The 13,904-nt window shown below is 46.7% G+C and overlaps 1 protein-coding gene across 16 annotated transcripts in view; it reads right to left on the bottom strand.

The window, feature by feature from the left end:
- Nucleotides 1-2,782: 2,782 nt before the first annotated feature.
- CAMK2G (calcium/calmodulin dependent protein kinase II gamma) overlaps nt 2,783-13,904 on the bottom strand; it is a 121,701-nt gene continuing 110,579 nt past the window's right edge. For 8 of the 16 annotated variants that reach the window (XM_055797184.1, XM_055797369.1, XM_055797239.1 and 5 more), the window contains 4 exons: nt 10,183-10,258; nt 9,599-9,693; nt 8,231-8,476; nt 2,783-5,560 (listed from right to left, as the gene is read on the bottom strand). In XM_055797184.1, coding sequence (XP_055653159.1) covers nt 8,244-8,476; nt 9,599-9,693; nt 10,183-10,258 — 404 coding nt within the window. In that variant the 3' untranslated portion in view covers nt 2,783-5,560; nt 8,231-8,243. Of the gene's footprint in view, nt 5,561-8,230; nt 8,477-9,598; nt 9,694-10,182; nt 10,259-12,908; nt 13,035-13,904 lie in introns of all 16 variants that reach the window. The other 8 variants (XM_055796885.1, XM_055797070.1, XM_055797009.1 and 5 more) reach the window with 3 other exon arrangements.

The following is a 13,904-nucleotide window of genomic DNA, read 5'->3' as shown; positions in this document are numbered from 1 at the left end:
TGGCCAGGCTGTCTTAAAAACCATGAACATATGCATTTTTGTTTTCTAACACTTGTTAAGTATTGAAAAAAAATGCTTGCTTAAAATTCTTTAAAAAAACCCCACCACCAACACACCAACCGGTAAATTCTTATTCCTTACTGTCAGGCAGGCAAGGCATTCCTGCAGATGAGGAGTTCTCAGGCATTAAGGGGGAAAAATTCATAATGCCCCACTCAAGCCACTTTAAGTGCCCTCAAGGATGACCTTTCCCAACTCAAAAATGAATTTATACCAAACCCAAATAAACAAGCATTCCAGGTGCATTAGTCTGCAATCCCAAACCTTTCAAATTCTCAGGAAAAAAACCCCACCACCTGTGAGGTAGAGCAGCAGTACCCCCCAGCTGCTCTGCATCACTGCTCATTAGTCTCTTCCAGCAGATTCTCGGAGGTCAGTCTCGTTATCTGCAGGGACAGCTGGGGACACAGAAGCACCTAGCACACAAGTGCTTGCCCACGGTCTCCCCACAGAGCCACAGCAAAACCAGCAACAGCTCACAGATCTCCTGACTGCTTGTCCACCACTCTGTCTGTCTACGTTATCAGTCACACAAGTAAAAGGTAACGGTTTTCATTAAAAAAATAAATGGAATTTTATTTCTGTTCTGCTTATACTTCTCCCCACATCTCATAGGTTCTGTAGCACAGGAGCATCCTGCTGGGCTTTGTGTTGCTAGCCCGGTGAGCGAGAGCAGACCCATTCCAGTTTAAAGGTAAATCTGATTTGGGCACAAATAAAAGCCACCATCAATCATAGGTCTCCCCCAGAGTAATCAACCTACGTGTACAAGCATGCATGTGCACGCATTGGGAGAGAGGGGAGAGCTTAGCAAACCGTGCTCAGCTGCTTCTCTTCAGAAGATGGCAAAACGCCACCCAACGGGATGAGCAAACCATAACCAGATACAGCATTCTGGAAAATAAGTGTCTGGGAATACTGCTGCGGCTTGATAGCTCAGCGCTGCATCTATCACATTGCAGAGAAGCACCATTCCCAACCCCTGCTGCCAGCTAAACCACAGGAAAAACAGGAACCCTTTCTGGAGCAGTTCTATCCCATTTTTCAGTGCTCCTGGCCAAGACGGACTCACAAAGCGCTTGCAAGTGGTAAAGACACATACAGTACAGCTTAAATGGAACACCACCACCTTCTCTAAATGTACTTAAATCACACACATACACAGGAACTGTCTGAAATGCCTCATATACATGCTACATAAATATTCCTGACGTAAGCATTAGCCCAACTATTGTGCTTTCAGTAAGTGTTTAAATTACTTTTGTCCTGGGTAAAAGAGCTACTAAGAACGTGGGAAATCATCACTGACTTTATGAGTACCTTCCTAGTGCCTATCAGATCATACTGCACCATTTCTTTCAAGACCATTAAGATATGATTAACTGCTTCAGGAGAGACCTTACCTGGTGAATGATGCTGCCTCAGATGTCAGAATGATAGCAGAACCTCTCTTTGCTACCGCAGTAATAGCAGGAGCTATCTTCTCTGGCTAGGAACTGATTGTCTTCAGCCCCTGTGAAGTAGGCTGTAAAACTCTTACCTTCTCCCTTTAAACACTAAGGACAATTTTCCTCCTGTTTCATCAGGCAGCAAAAGCAATCATCTCTTTAAGCAGCAGCAACTGACACCTATTTACTAGGTAATTGCTGCAGTTAAAGGGGATTAAGCACGCTGAACTCTCTTTCCGAGGTAAAGCAAAGCCTCATCTCATCTGCAGCCCTTCCCAGATGCACCTGAGAAGGGCTGGGGGTGCGGGATGCTGGCCAGGCCTGCCAAGGTGGGCGCACAGATGCCAACCACAGCCCCTCAGCCTTAGCTGCAGCCACCATCAGAATGAGATGTGCAACCCCAGGGCAACCCCAGCAGCAGCCATGCCGGACCTGATATGCACGCAGCTGCCGCAAGGCCAGCAGGTAGATGCAGAAAAGCACCCGAGCACGTGGGTCCCACTGCCAGAGCCATGCTCCCTGGCCCCTGGCAAGGGGTTTCACAGGAGCAGCACAACTGCAGGCTCAGGGGGGACCTGCAGCCCCCAAGAGAGTAGCCTGAACAGTACGAGGTGCGAAATGAAAGAAAAACACCAAAGCAGCGAAGGCCGGAATGGAACAAAGCCCACCCAAGGGAGCACAAATGAAATTCTAGGAACAAGGGCACTAGAGAAACACAACAGGCTAAATCCAACCTCGTTCTAACTTGCGTTAGGAAATGATGCTTACGCTGCTGGAGCAGGCAGATGTGCACGGGTGAGCGGCTGATGCGTGCCCGCAGGAGCACCCTGCCTAGGACACAGCACGGCAGCTCACCAGCCAAGAGCTGCCACCCAGCCTGCGTTTACACCAGGCAAACCTAATGGCAAGGCGGCTTCTCCCGCAGTCTGAAATACCAGCGAGGAAAACAAAGACTGAGAAAGGAAGTAACAGCTGGCCAAGGGTTAGGCTGTCAGGAACAGAAGCAGCCATTCCCGATTATCCCATGGTCTGTCAGGGAAGTGCCATAAAGTTCATTTCAACAGGTTCTGTTGTCCCTTTGTTTTTATCAATGCCAGTTATCTTTTCATCTTAGGTATGGTACCACTTACCTTTTTTTCCTTTTTAAACATGATGTTTTTAAATCACACTATTTTCTGACCCCCCAAAAAAAAGCTCTGTGGATTGGTTCTTGTCCCAGAAGTGCCAGTTCCACACTGTCCCATGGCTTAAGAGAAAAATGTGATGCTCAAAACTTTGCACTGTTTAAATGTTATTTTATTAAATATTTTCAGTTCAAGGTTTCATTGTAACAAAGCTATGAAGATTCTACCAACATTCAGACCAAACAAACAAACACTAGCTAACTTTAATTATTTCTATATCATGCAAAAATTCTGCATCAAATGCCTTCCATTTCCTGTTTAAAATGTGATATTTATAATATATATTATATAGATGCTTATATTAGCCCCATAAGAGAACATTAAGAATGCTAAAGGTGTACAGCTGTGTTTGATAATGGCCATACCAAGCTAAGGTTTTCTCATTAACTTAAAAGGAAACAAAACAAACAAAAAAAAAAAACCCCAAAAGAGAGTTTGTCTCCAAGACTGTGCAAAACCAAAAAAACCCAACAGTTCTGTTCTTTTTAAAATTTTCTCTGAAAGATGCAGATACTTAATACAGAGGGTTTTCTTTTGTAATTATTAATCATCAGGTAGAGACAAGGAAGATCAGACCTAAAGAAGGCATGCATAATGTTTTGTATTTATCTTTTTTAAATGGCATCAATGTAATCTCCTGTTTGCTCTCTCTTTGTGGCTTAAAAAAAAACCAAAACAAAAACCTGAATAAAATATCAAGGCTTTTCACTTTTCCACTTCACTCACTGGCTTAGTGCTGTCTTAAAAATGTTTCGAAATAATGAAATCTAGTGTTTGCCCCCCAAAGGTTCAACCCCCACACTCCTCCCTGGGGTGGTGGAGGGAGGGAGGAAGAAAGAAGAAAAAAAAAAAAGCGTATTTGCTCAGACAAACCTGGCAAACCTGGCTGGTCTGTTCCTTCGTCAGGGGTTAGCTGTCTAATCCTGGTGTGGGATAGCACCTCTCTAACAACAAGAGCCGAGAGCTACCTGCTGCACAGCGACAGCTCCAATTTTCTGCATGCTGGTAAACAAGGATTAAAATTCCAAATTGGCTTTCTTCTCTCCTCCATAGTCTGTAAAAACGTTGCCTCACGATTAGTATGCTGTCAATGCAATCACTTTACCTCCCTCGCAAAATCCAAAAAAAGATTAGGGATGGACAGAAGCTCAGGTAAAAGCCCATCCCACCTTCTGCAAGACATGCCTTCCCTTGGTCAACACAAATCCTATCAGGTCTGCCAGAAAGGCCAGTTTCTTCTTGGGGCTAGGCTCTCTCCTTGGTAAGGTCAACAAAACACTTCCACATTCCCCACCCAACGACTAAAGGAATTGGACTCCTGCAGCAAAGGAAAGAAAGGAAGATGAATTGGCCCAAAGGACAAACATCAGATCACATGCGCTAGTTCCCTCTCCCCTCTGCTTCTCCAGGTGTCCTCTAACACCCACAGGCAACAAAGGAAGGTGGCCTGGAGTCCTTCCTACAGTTTTTGAGGTTCTGATCTGATAGTTTTCTGTGTTACAACATCACCGTAAAAAATAGAAAAATTACCCAAATAAACACTAGGAAACATGACACTTACAAACATCAGATGAGTTAGTGGTGGGGAGAAGCACCTGGCTGGGGCTGCTGGCTCCCACTGCGATTTTACTCGGAGACCAAACAAATCAAACAGGAGGCCAGGTAACCCCTTTAGTTCTATGGGTGCATATATTTCAGTATAAAAAAACACACGCTATTTATGCCTCATATAGGAGTGTATGTGCAAGTTTTCATGAAGAACATAACACTAAGTTTTTTGTCTGCTTCCTAAGGAACACGTGTTCTGCAGCACTGTGGATCCCAACTATACTACTGGAAAGGAAAAAACCCAACCCATAGAAAATCGCATACATGTACCCTCTTCCTCTAAAATCTCTGCTCTTAATGCAATGCTTTTGTTTTGTTAAGTTAAATAAGCTGGCTTCAAACCTCCATGTTTGGCCAGGTAGTGGTTGTTTCTAAAACGGGCATCTCTGAAAAGCAAGCTTCTATTTAAGTTATAATCACTTAAACCCATTTTTTTTAATCCCTACTTCAACCTTTAGTTTAAGATCAACAACCCATTTTGTTTTTTTTTTTTCTTTAAAAGAAAAAAAAAAGGAAAAAAAAAAAAGAAAAGAAAAGTCTGTTTTGGGATCCTGCAGCCGAGCAACCAGCTTTCCATAGCGTTCTTGCTGTGCAGAAATCAAAGAAGGAACAGGCTGAAGTCAGTCTGCCAGGCAACAGGAGGAGCAGCACCTCCTCTCTCTCGAACCCCAGTCTTCACACTGGCTCCTCTGGGGTCTCTTCGCCACCTCTCACGGTTGAAGTCGCAGCACAGCCTGAATGCGATGTTAACCTCCACCACGGCCTTGCGGAGCACAGTTCAGCCATCTGCTGCTCAAGCTGCCTCCTTTTTTGCTCTCCCTCTCTCTTTCTCTCTCCTTCACTTTTGCTTTCCCCCTCACTTCATTTCTGAAAGATGTTCCAGCTGCTGCCATTTTCTTAGCCCTGGGGGAAGGGGCATGTTGGATAATCTGTCATTTATTTAGCATTATTCCTGTTTTTTATTATTTTATACAAACAGCATGTCTTTTTTTTTTTTTTTTTTTTTTTTTTTTTTTTTTTAGATTTAAAAACACCTTCGTACAGCAGAAACAGACACGATGGATCCATGGAAAACAACAGAAAGGCAGCGCCCGGAGCATCAGATGCATGCAGGGTTTCGTGCATTTGGCTGCTGCCTGTTTGTAATTTGTATTTTTTTTTTTTAACGTCAAAACAGACATGACCGTTGCTGTCACTCAGGCACTCCAGAGCTGCTTGCTAAGAAGATATTGCCCTCCAGCTGAGTATCTCCACAAGTTGCTGCAGTCAGGAAGAGGTAGTGTCCACCCAGAAAGGAGAGGGGAGAACAGGATGGAAGATGGAAGGAAATAAAGCCAAACATTAGCTGTACACAGTTAATAAAACATGTCTTCTACAGACCAATTACTTGGTGCAGGCAGAAACCCTTCCCAGCGCAGCAGAGGCTGGGGCCCGTGCGGAGCACCTGAAGACCAGCGGCACCCACTCTCCCTCCAGGCGGCCGAGCGGGCCAGAAAGCCGGCTGCTGAGGGAAACGAACGATGGAAAGCCGGCTGCTGAGGGAAACGAATTATGGAAAGCCGGCTGCTGAGGGAAATGTACTACGTGCTTGCCTGGAGCAGACCTGGGCTGCTACCTAACAGCAACATCCCAGAAGCTCAACAAGTTTCCCAAGCGGAGAGAAAAGGCTCTGGGCCTGAGGAACAGTTTCTGCCTCACTTTGGCACTTGCCAAAAAACTTGGCTTTTGCCTTGAACTGAAAGACCCTTCCCGCCTCCCCCCCGCTGCCTTTTTTTGTGAGTCTTCAGTAATTTTGTCTCTAAATATTCTCAATATTTATACAAATGTATGAGCTTTTCCGCACTTTTGCAAAGTTGTAGCCCTAGTGACTGCTCTTAGCAAAGGCTCCTCCTGGCTAATCCTCTTCCGTCAAATTACTGGATTTATTTTGATCAGTTTTCAGTTTGGGGTTTTTTCATGTTTGTTTAGCATTGTCCTGCCATGAAAGTACAGCCAAAATCTTCCTTCTACCACTTCCTAGTTCACAAGTCTTTGTCACAAACTTTCTTACTAGTCTTCTCTCTTCTTGGTTCCTACTCTCTCCTTACACAGAAGCCTTCTGATTAACCTCAAACTTCTTTTATGGCTGCAGTTTCCTTTTCAGATGACTTACCCGAAACTGAACTCTGCCTCCCAGGTGAGAACAAACCACTGATTTCTGTTTAACCCTTCTTATTCACCTCACGCATTCTCCATCCTCACCCTTCACTGCACGCTGGCCAACGCCGCTCCAGAGCGATTCAGTGTGTTCAGAGGGGGCTACCCACACCGACCCCACTCCTGACCGCACGTGGTTACACCTCCTTCAGAACCCAGAAAGGCATGCAAATACTTCAACGCCAGTTTAGTTTCTAGTTTTTTTTTTTAAAATTATGTTTTAACCAACATCTTGTGGTTTGGAAACGGCTTCTGCTCTGCAGTTTTCAGCATCCCTCCTGCACATACTTTCGGAGGAGGTGCAACATTTCAGCAGTCAAGTGAGGGAAACACCCCTCTCCCGCGGCAGCTAAGGCTCTCCATTCCTAAGCTTCCTCAGAACTCCTAGACACAGTCATCGAGCCATACCGATCTTCAAGTCAATAATTTCTTCTGCATCTTTTTTAGTCTAAATCCAGGACAGAAGTCTTCCTCAGCATCTCCGTGATGAAAACTGATGCGAGGATATTTTCTGTTTCCCTGCAAAGGCTTTATCCTTCTCACTGCCTTTACTCCCTGGAAATCCAGCTGATTGCCCAGCTCTCTTGAAAGCTTCCCTGCTTCTGGTGCCCCCAACTGGCTTTTGCTTTTCAAATTCCCTCTGTGACCTCTGCAAATTGCTTGTGATAGTTCACATTCCTTTCCATTGCTTTCATAGGGCTGAACCCCTCACAACACAGAAGAATAAAAACTGCTCTTGGCTTAGTCCCAAGCAGCACACAGCACTAGGACTCAAGCAGTAAGTATATTTGCGTGGTTCATCCTCAAATGACCACATTTAAAAAAGCTTGTCTCCCAGGTGTCAATGTTTTTTGTGTTTGCTCTTAAATAGAAAATCTTCAGTAAAAAGGTCCTAAGATTAGGAAACTTAGATCTTTAAAAGGAATGAGACACATACTTCAGCATAAAATGAAAGGGGGCAGAAAGACTTTGTACATCTAACTAGAAGAAACCAGTAAGGCAATAAACAAGAATGCCTAAATGCTGCAGAAGCAGATGGATCTGCTGTCATTTAGGATCAAGCAACAATCGTTGCTTCATGTCAAACTCTATAATCAGTTTCCTCCAATGCTGAAATGTGGTGAGCTAATTGGGAGATATTTTAAATCCTCCGATACTATTATCAGCTTAGATTTTTTTTTCTCTGAGTTTTCTCAGCGTTGTACACTAAATACCTTCTAGTCAGAAAATTGGTAGTAAAATGTATACGAATAAATATTTACCCTTATGGCACAGAAATTGTTCTGTATAGATTTTACAACGATCTCTCTAGAGAATGAGATTCCTATCAGGAAAGTTCTCCGAAATCGCCCCTAGCACGTAAAGGTAGATCCCTGACAACTGCAACACAGCAAACCTGTGCACAGCATGAGATGCTTTTCCTCTCTGCTCTGGATTAGCACTCCACCTGGGCACAGAGCTAAGCGCCTGGGAGGAAGCACTGCTGCTACAAGGGTAGTTGTGCTCAGCAACAACTGTCTGTCACAACACTTCAGTTTGTCAGGAGTGGCAGGTAACCCTACTGAGTCTACAGCACAGGGCTGAGAGAAGGGAACACCAACTGATCAGCAGAAGTTCCTAGCCTACAGACGACTAAAAACCTCTCTCAGCCAGCTAAACAGCCTTGAATAGTGAATTCCCACATACGGCACCTTAGCTGGGTGTGTGACATACTCCTTCCCTGACAGTCCATACCCGTATTTGATCCTCACTGGAGAGGTGCTGCAGGAGCTCCAGAGCAGTGGTAGTGGACGTTCAGCCACTTGCCATCCCGGCGGTGCCAGACACGGGTCTCCTCAGACTGCGTGGTGCGGGGCCGGCCTTGGCCGTCGATGTACTGTGTCAGGCGGATGTACGCGATGCAGGCAGCATCCTCACCGATGACGTGGACGTGGGGGTTCAGGATGGTGGTATGTATCGGCTTGCTGTTCTTCGACAATACTGGCAGAATACGCAAAACCATCAGCTTCACTTTACTACAAAGAAGGAACAGCCCTCCACATCTTCCAGCCTCTTTAGTATTCTACTCACCTTCCACTGGACTCTGGGATACAATAAAAATTGCTCCTGCAATTTTCCAGGCAAAATCCAAGCAATTCTTTCCCCTATCACCTGTTGTTCTCCTTAGGAACTGCGCATTATTATTGCCTAGAATTCCCTGGCCTCCTTTGCTCCTGCTTCTTCTGCAAAGCATACTCGCCACTTTTTCAACATCAGTGCTGCTGTTTCTTCAGTTATAGGAAAAGATCTTTTAATTACAGAATGTTGTGGCAAAGGAGTCAATAATCAGGAGATCTTTAAGCTAGGCCCGCATTAAATATGAACAAGCCTCAGAGAAGTGTAAAAATCACTCCAGAACAGGCTTTTGAGAGAGACAAAGTGTCTGCATACTTGTAGTGCTAGGAACTGCCTGCACTAAGGACCTTGACAAAACCCCCAAAATAAAGCAAACTGAACAGCTCAGGACTTGGATTTCAATTATCTCATCCTGTGGAGACATCCAGGAAGGGAGGTACATCCACCAGTATCAACGACAGCTTTTCTCCCAATTCTTTTTCCTGCCCCAGGCTGACAAGGTGACCCTCGTATCCCCGTAAACAGGCTCCTTAGGTGTTGGAGATCTGAAGCCATCCCGGGCAAACTCCAAGGCAAAGGCGTGACCAATTTGTGCATGACTATATGTCTGACCGTTCGGTATGTCTGCTCTAAACATACATGTTGTTTCCATCAAAATATGCTCATTTTTTTCCATTTCCATATCAGCAGGAAATCCGGTGCCTCACACTTTTAAATCTCCTGCAGTCCATGCTTACAACATATTTGCACCAGGCAAATGGTATGCCTGCAGTGAAAGGATCTGGGGGTTACAATTGGAATTGTTGCTGAAAAGGGCTTTTGAGAGAAAGCAGGCTGGCTTTTACGAATGCATCGTAGCCCATGCACAATCATATTCTTGCTGGTTCTGACAGCCAATAAAAACAAGGGCAATTTCCCCCCCTCAAGACGTGGCATAAAGGGGGATTAGAGAAAAAGCTGTCGGTGTTACCAAATCTACCCACTCACAGTTCTCGAAGTAAAACTTATGGAAATCCATTCCTTCAACCAGGTTCCCCAGTGCTTCAGGTTCAAATGAGGTCAAGCCGGGATCACAGATTTTTCTGCAAAAAAAACCACCACAGGCTCACAGTCTGCATTTGAGCCCAAGGGCCATTTACACAATGAAGCACCGGTGAGTGCTTGGCTCACACCCTGCACCCACCTAACTATGTCCCTATGCCAGGGAATAAGTTCCTGGAGGACTCAGTCCTACCACAACAACATGGAGTTGCTGCTGGTTGGCACTTCACAGAAAAGCAGCCTTTAGGCTTCTGGCTTTTATTCTCTTTCTGCCCATCTCACTGCCCTCCCCCCTGCTTTTCTTACAAAGCCAGGGCATTTTCCCTTTGTTGCTTCTGTCTGATACCCAACTTCTACCTGACGTTCACTTATGAGAGCCTTACCACATCCCTACTCCTAACTGATGTAGGCTAAAAACGATGAAACTTTTTACCGTCCCTTTTTACCCGCGTGACAGCTCCTCGTACCCAGGAGCCAGAACATCACTTGCACACCAACTGGTAAACAACTCAGAAGACATCTGTACTTACGTATAAGCCTCAAAGTCTCCATTGTTGATAGCTTCTATCAGCTGCTCTGTTATCTTAATGATCTCTTGCTTACGCACTGTGAACAAGAAGAAAGAGCAATTTAACTGTGTGTAAGGCTTCGGTGGGAACACGGGGCTAGTGGGTGCTTCACACAAGCAATCTGCGGAGCACCATGACTAGATCTCATAGGATGCTGCTCCCTGCATTCTGGAGATATGCAGTAATGACAGCCATCAGCATGCGAGTAGGGGGGCAGTGGGATGAAAGGGGAATGGTGATCCCATAATGCCGGGAGAAAGGAAATGAAGATGTCATATTCAAATTTTTTTGTTCTTCTAGAAAGGTGTAAGGCACCGGAGGTGTCTCCTGAATGACAGCCTGAGGTGCTTCTGGCCAGTCTGACCAACAAATATCAGTGAATCTGCAAATGTAAAGCCCTTGATTGGCAGCTTAAGATGTGGAAACCCTTCAGCACAGTAGTCACACACAAATGGCCACCACACAAGATCACACCAATTGGAAAAAGTCTCCCACTTGCCTATCACCATCACCAATACCTCAGCTATTATGAATGCTACAAACAAGCAAGCGGGACATGTAGGGATGACTTCTGCAAGCTAGAAAAACAACTGTAGTGGGATGGATGGGTTGGATGAACAGGTCCTCGCTATGCCCTGGTGCGTGCTCCATTCCTCAGGCAGGTAGCTTCCACCGATCCCTGCGATATGGCTCTTTTCAGCGCTTTGACAGCACTGCCGCTAACCCAATACAGCGCACTGGACTTCTGGATGAATGAGGACGAGGGCCACCTGTCTCCTGATGTTTGGCTCCTCTCTGGCCAGCACCTCTGCACCCTCCTCCCTTGGCTTCCCACAGCTGACTGCCCAGGTCCCATCCCCTCTGAGGTGCTCCACCACCTATGCTGATTTCAAGAGTTCTTAACACCAAGTTTGGGGTGGTTCTGTTAGATAACACAATTCAAGTTCTACGACTGTATGCGCACCATTATACATGCCTGAGCCTACATATGCACACCCTCACATCCCTTCAGCCTTCCCCACACTGTGCCTGTAGGCAGAATATCCTGCACATTATACAAGCACTTAGGAGGCTAGCGTTACCTTCTGTGTTACCAAGTAATTTACAATTCCTACTGTGGAATTTATGTCCCCTTAGGCATCTAAAATGTAGGTGTCTGAAATGGAACCAGCCACTTGACTGTTCCTCCTTTAGGCCCCGAAAGAAATAGGTCCTTCTGGAAGCCTCACCTGAGGCATCTCAGATGCCTGTCATTAAATCCATTTAAATCCAACCTACCATCTTTAGATGTCCAAGTCAGGGAAGCTAGGTTCCACTCAAAAGGCCAGAAGACGCTAGTCTGAACAGCCCTCCCCTGCAAGCTCCCATCCACATGTGCATCTCATCCCACCACTGATAAGTGCAGCTGAAGAGCAACAAGGTGATAATCTCACTGGCTGCCAAAGATGTCTGCACCCACTCTGGAAATCAATTAAGAGAATTATACTCCCCTGCCAGCCACAGAAACACCTCAGACAGGGGACAACTGGCTCAGAATTTGAGGGAGCTTGTTTTGCCACTCTGTATACATTTCCACATGTTGAAGGATGTATATAGGGAATGGATCAAAACAACACAGTGGGCTGTGTCTAGTGTGAAAAATGTCCTTACAAGCAAGTCTTCTGGAATTGCCTCTGCATGAAGCGGGGCTACTTGTTGGACCTCCCTTCCATGCAGAGCACACACCAACATGTGCAGCGTCTGGAAGATGGAGTCCATGGTAAAGGCTTGTTTGGGATGAGTGAGGAAATGTGCAGACCACGGGCACCGTGTACCAAAGGAGATCTGCGCCCCCTTCCCAAGTGTCACTGTGCAGCAGCATCAACCCTGTTCTTCAACACAAGTCCATTCCATCAGACCGTGCTCATCTTCTTGCTTATACTACATGTCCCAAGCTCCAACCAGCACACAGGAGGTGATGATCCCTTTTTCCCAAAGGACAGAGAGCCTCAGGATGTCACAGGGGAAAGCACTCGCACCTGCTGCTCCTGATGAGTCCCTGGGTCTCCTAACTTACACTGTGGAGAGGCACAAAAGGGATTAATCCCGATGAATCCCTGGGTCTCCCAACTTACACCGTGGAGAGGCACAAAAGGGGTTCATCCAGAAGAATCCAAGCATCTTCTAACTTAAACTATGGACAGGCACAAAAGGGATTCATCCTGATGAATCCAAGCATCTTCTAACTTACACTGTGGAGAAGCACAAAAGGGATTAATCCCGATGAATCCCTGGGTTTCCTAACTTACACCGTGGAGAGGCACCAAAGGGGTTCAGCCCGATGAACCCAAGCGTCTCCTACCTTTGCAGAGGCACAAAGGGGAGGCAGGCATGCACCAGCACGGATATAAAAGCGTGACCCAGGGCTGTGCCGCTGCCTCGGGCCAGCACCGCCGCGGCAGCAGCGCCGAGCGCAGAGGCTCCCGGCACGGGCCCTGCCCCGCCGCGGCCGCCGGGGGGCGCCCCGCTCCCCCGGCACGGCGGCACTGCGGCGCCCCCCAGCGGCCACCGGCGCTCCCTGCAGGGCTCCGGAGCGACGGGGGGGGAAGAGGGGCACAGAGGCGGAGAGAAGAAGGGGGGAGCTTTACATCTACGGTAACTAGTACTAGTTGCACTACTCCACTACTGCTACCCGGCTGCTAACTTACACGGTGCGCGGTTAAGTACAAAGGGAACTACTGGAGTTAGCAAAGGCTCCGACCGAGCACGCTCTAACTCCAATGTCTGCCCTGGGCTGTCCCAGGCAAGAAGCTTCTCTTCACAAGACTGTGTAGCTGCAAAACAAATGTAAGCATTAAAATAATAAACAAACAAACAAACAAAAAAACCCCAAACAAACCACAACAAACCAGAAAGCAAAATAAAAACCAACAAAGAAGTACAGACAGACAGGCAGAGCCCCAGCCCCGGCGGGCACCAGAGCCATCCGCATCCTGGGCACCTCCACCCGCCCTCCGGCCTGGGCACCGGACTCTGCTGGGGGCAGCAGCCCGGGCACAGCGGGAGCCGTGCTGCTGCTGCTGGGGGGGTGTGTCTGAGGGTGACCCAACCCCGGAGATGCAAGTGGAAGGGAAGGGATGCGGGGCACCCACATCACTGCAAATCTCAACTCGGGGTGGGGGGGAGTGGGGGGCACGCTGCTCCGCTTGGCAGAGAAACGATGTGGCACTCCTCAGCGTACCAAGCAGGGCCCTTTATCAGCAAGAGGAAAGAGTTCATCAGAAAGCAGTGATGGACAGGTCACAGCAAAAAGGACTTCAGAAGAGGTCATTTCCCTTCCGTTCTGGCTAGGCAAAACACCGCTCCTGCTGCACCTCATCAACCAGCAGGTCTGACACCCTTGGAGCACTTCAGAAATCAGTAACAGAGAGGCTCCGAGCGCTGCGTCATATGAGGTGCTGGTGCTGTGTGCAGGAACCCAGGGCAGGAAGGCAGGAGGAGGAGGGCATCCCTGTACCTGCCTTCCCAGACTGACCGGAACAGAATCAAACACTCCAGACCTCCCCGACTCACATTAAGGACCCTTCCATTACAGCTTTATAAAGATACTATACATGTATTTAATAATAATATTATAATATTTTTTATTTTATTATATTAAATTTTATTATGTGATTATTTAAATGTATGATAATTATAAATTA

Source organism: Falco peregrinus, chromosome 1 (assembly GCF_023634155.1).
Source record: "Falco peregrinus isolate bFalPer1 chromosome 1, bFalPer1.pri, whole genome shotgun sequence".
In the NCBI taxonomy this organism is placed as follows: Eukaryota; Metazoa; Chordata; class Aves; order Falconiformes; family Falconidae; genus Falco; species Falco peregrinus.
This window is presented reverse-complemented; position numbering and strand designations above follow the sequence as displayed.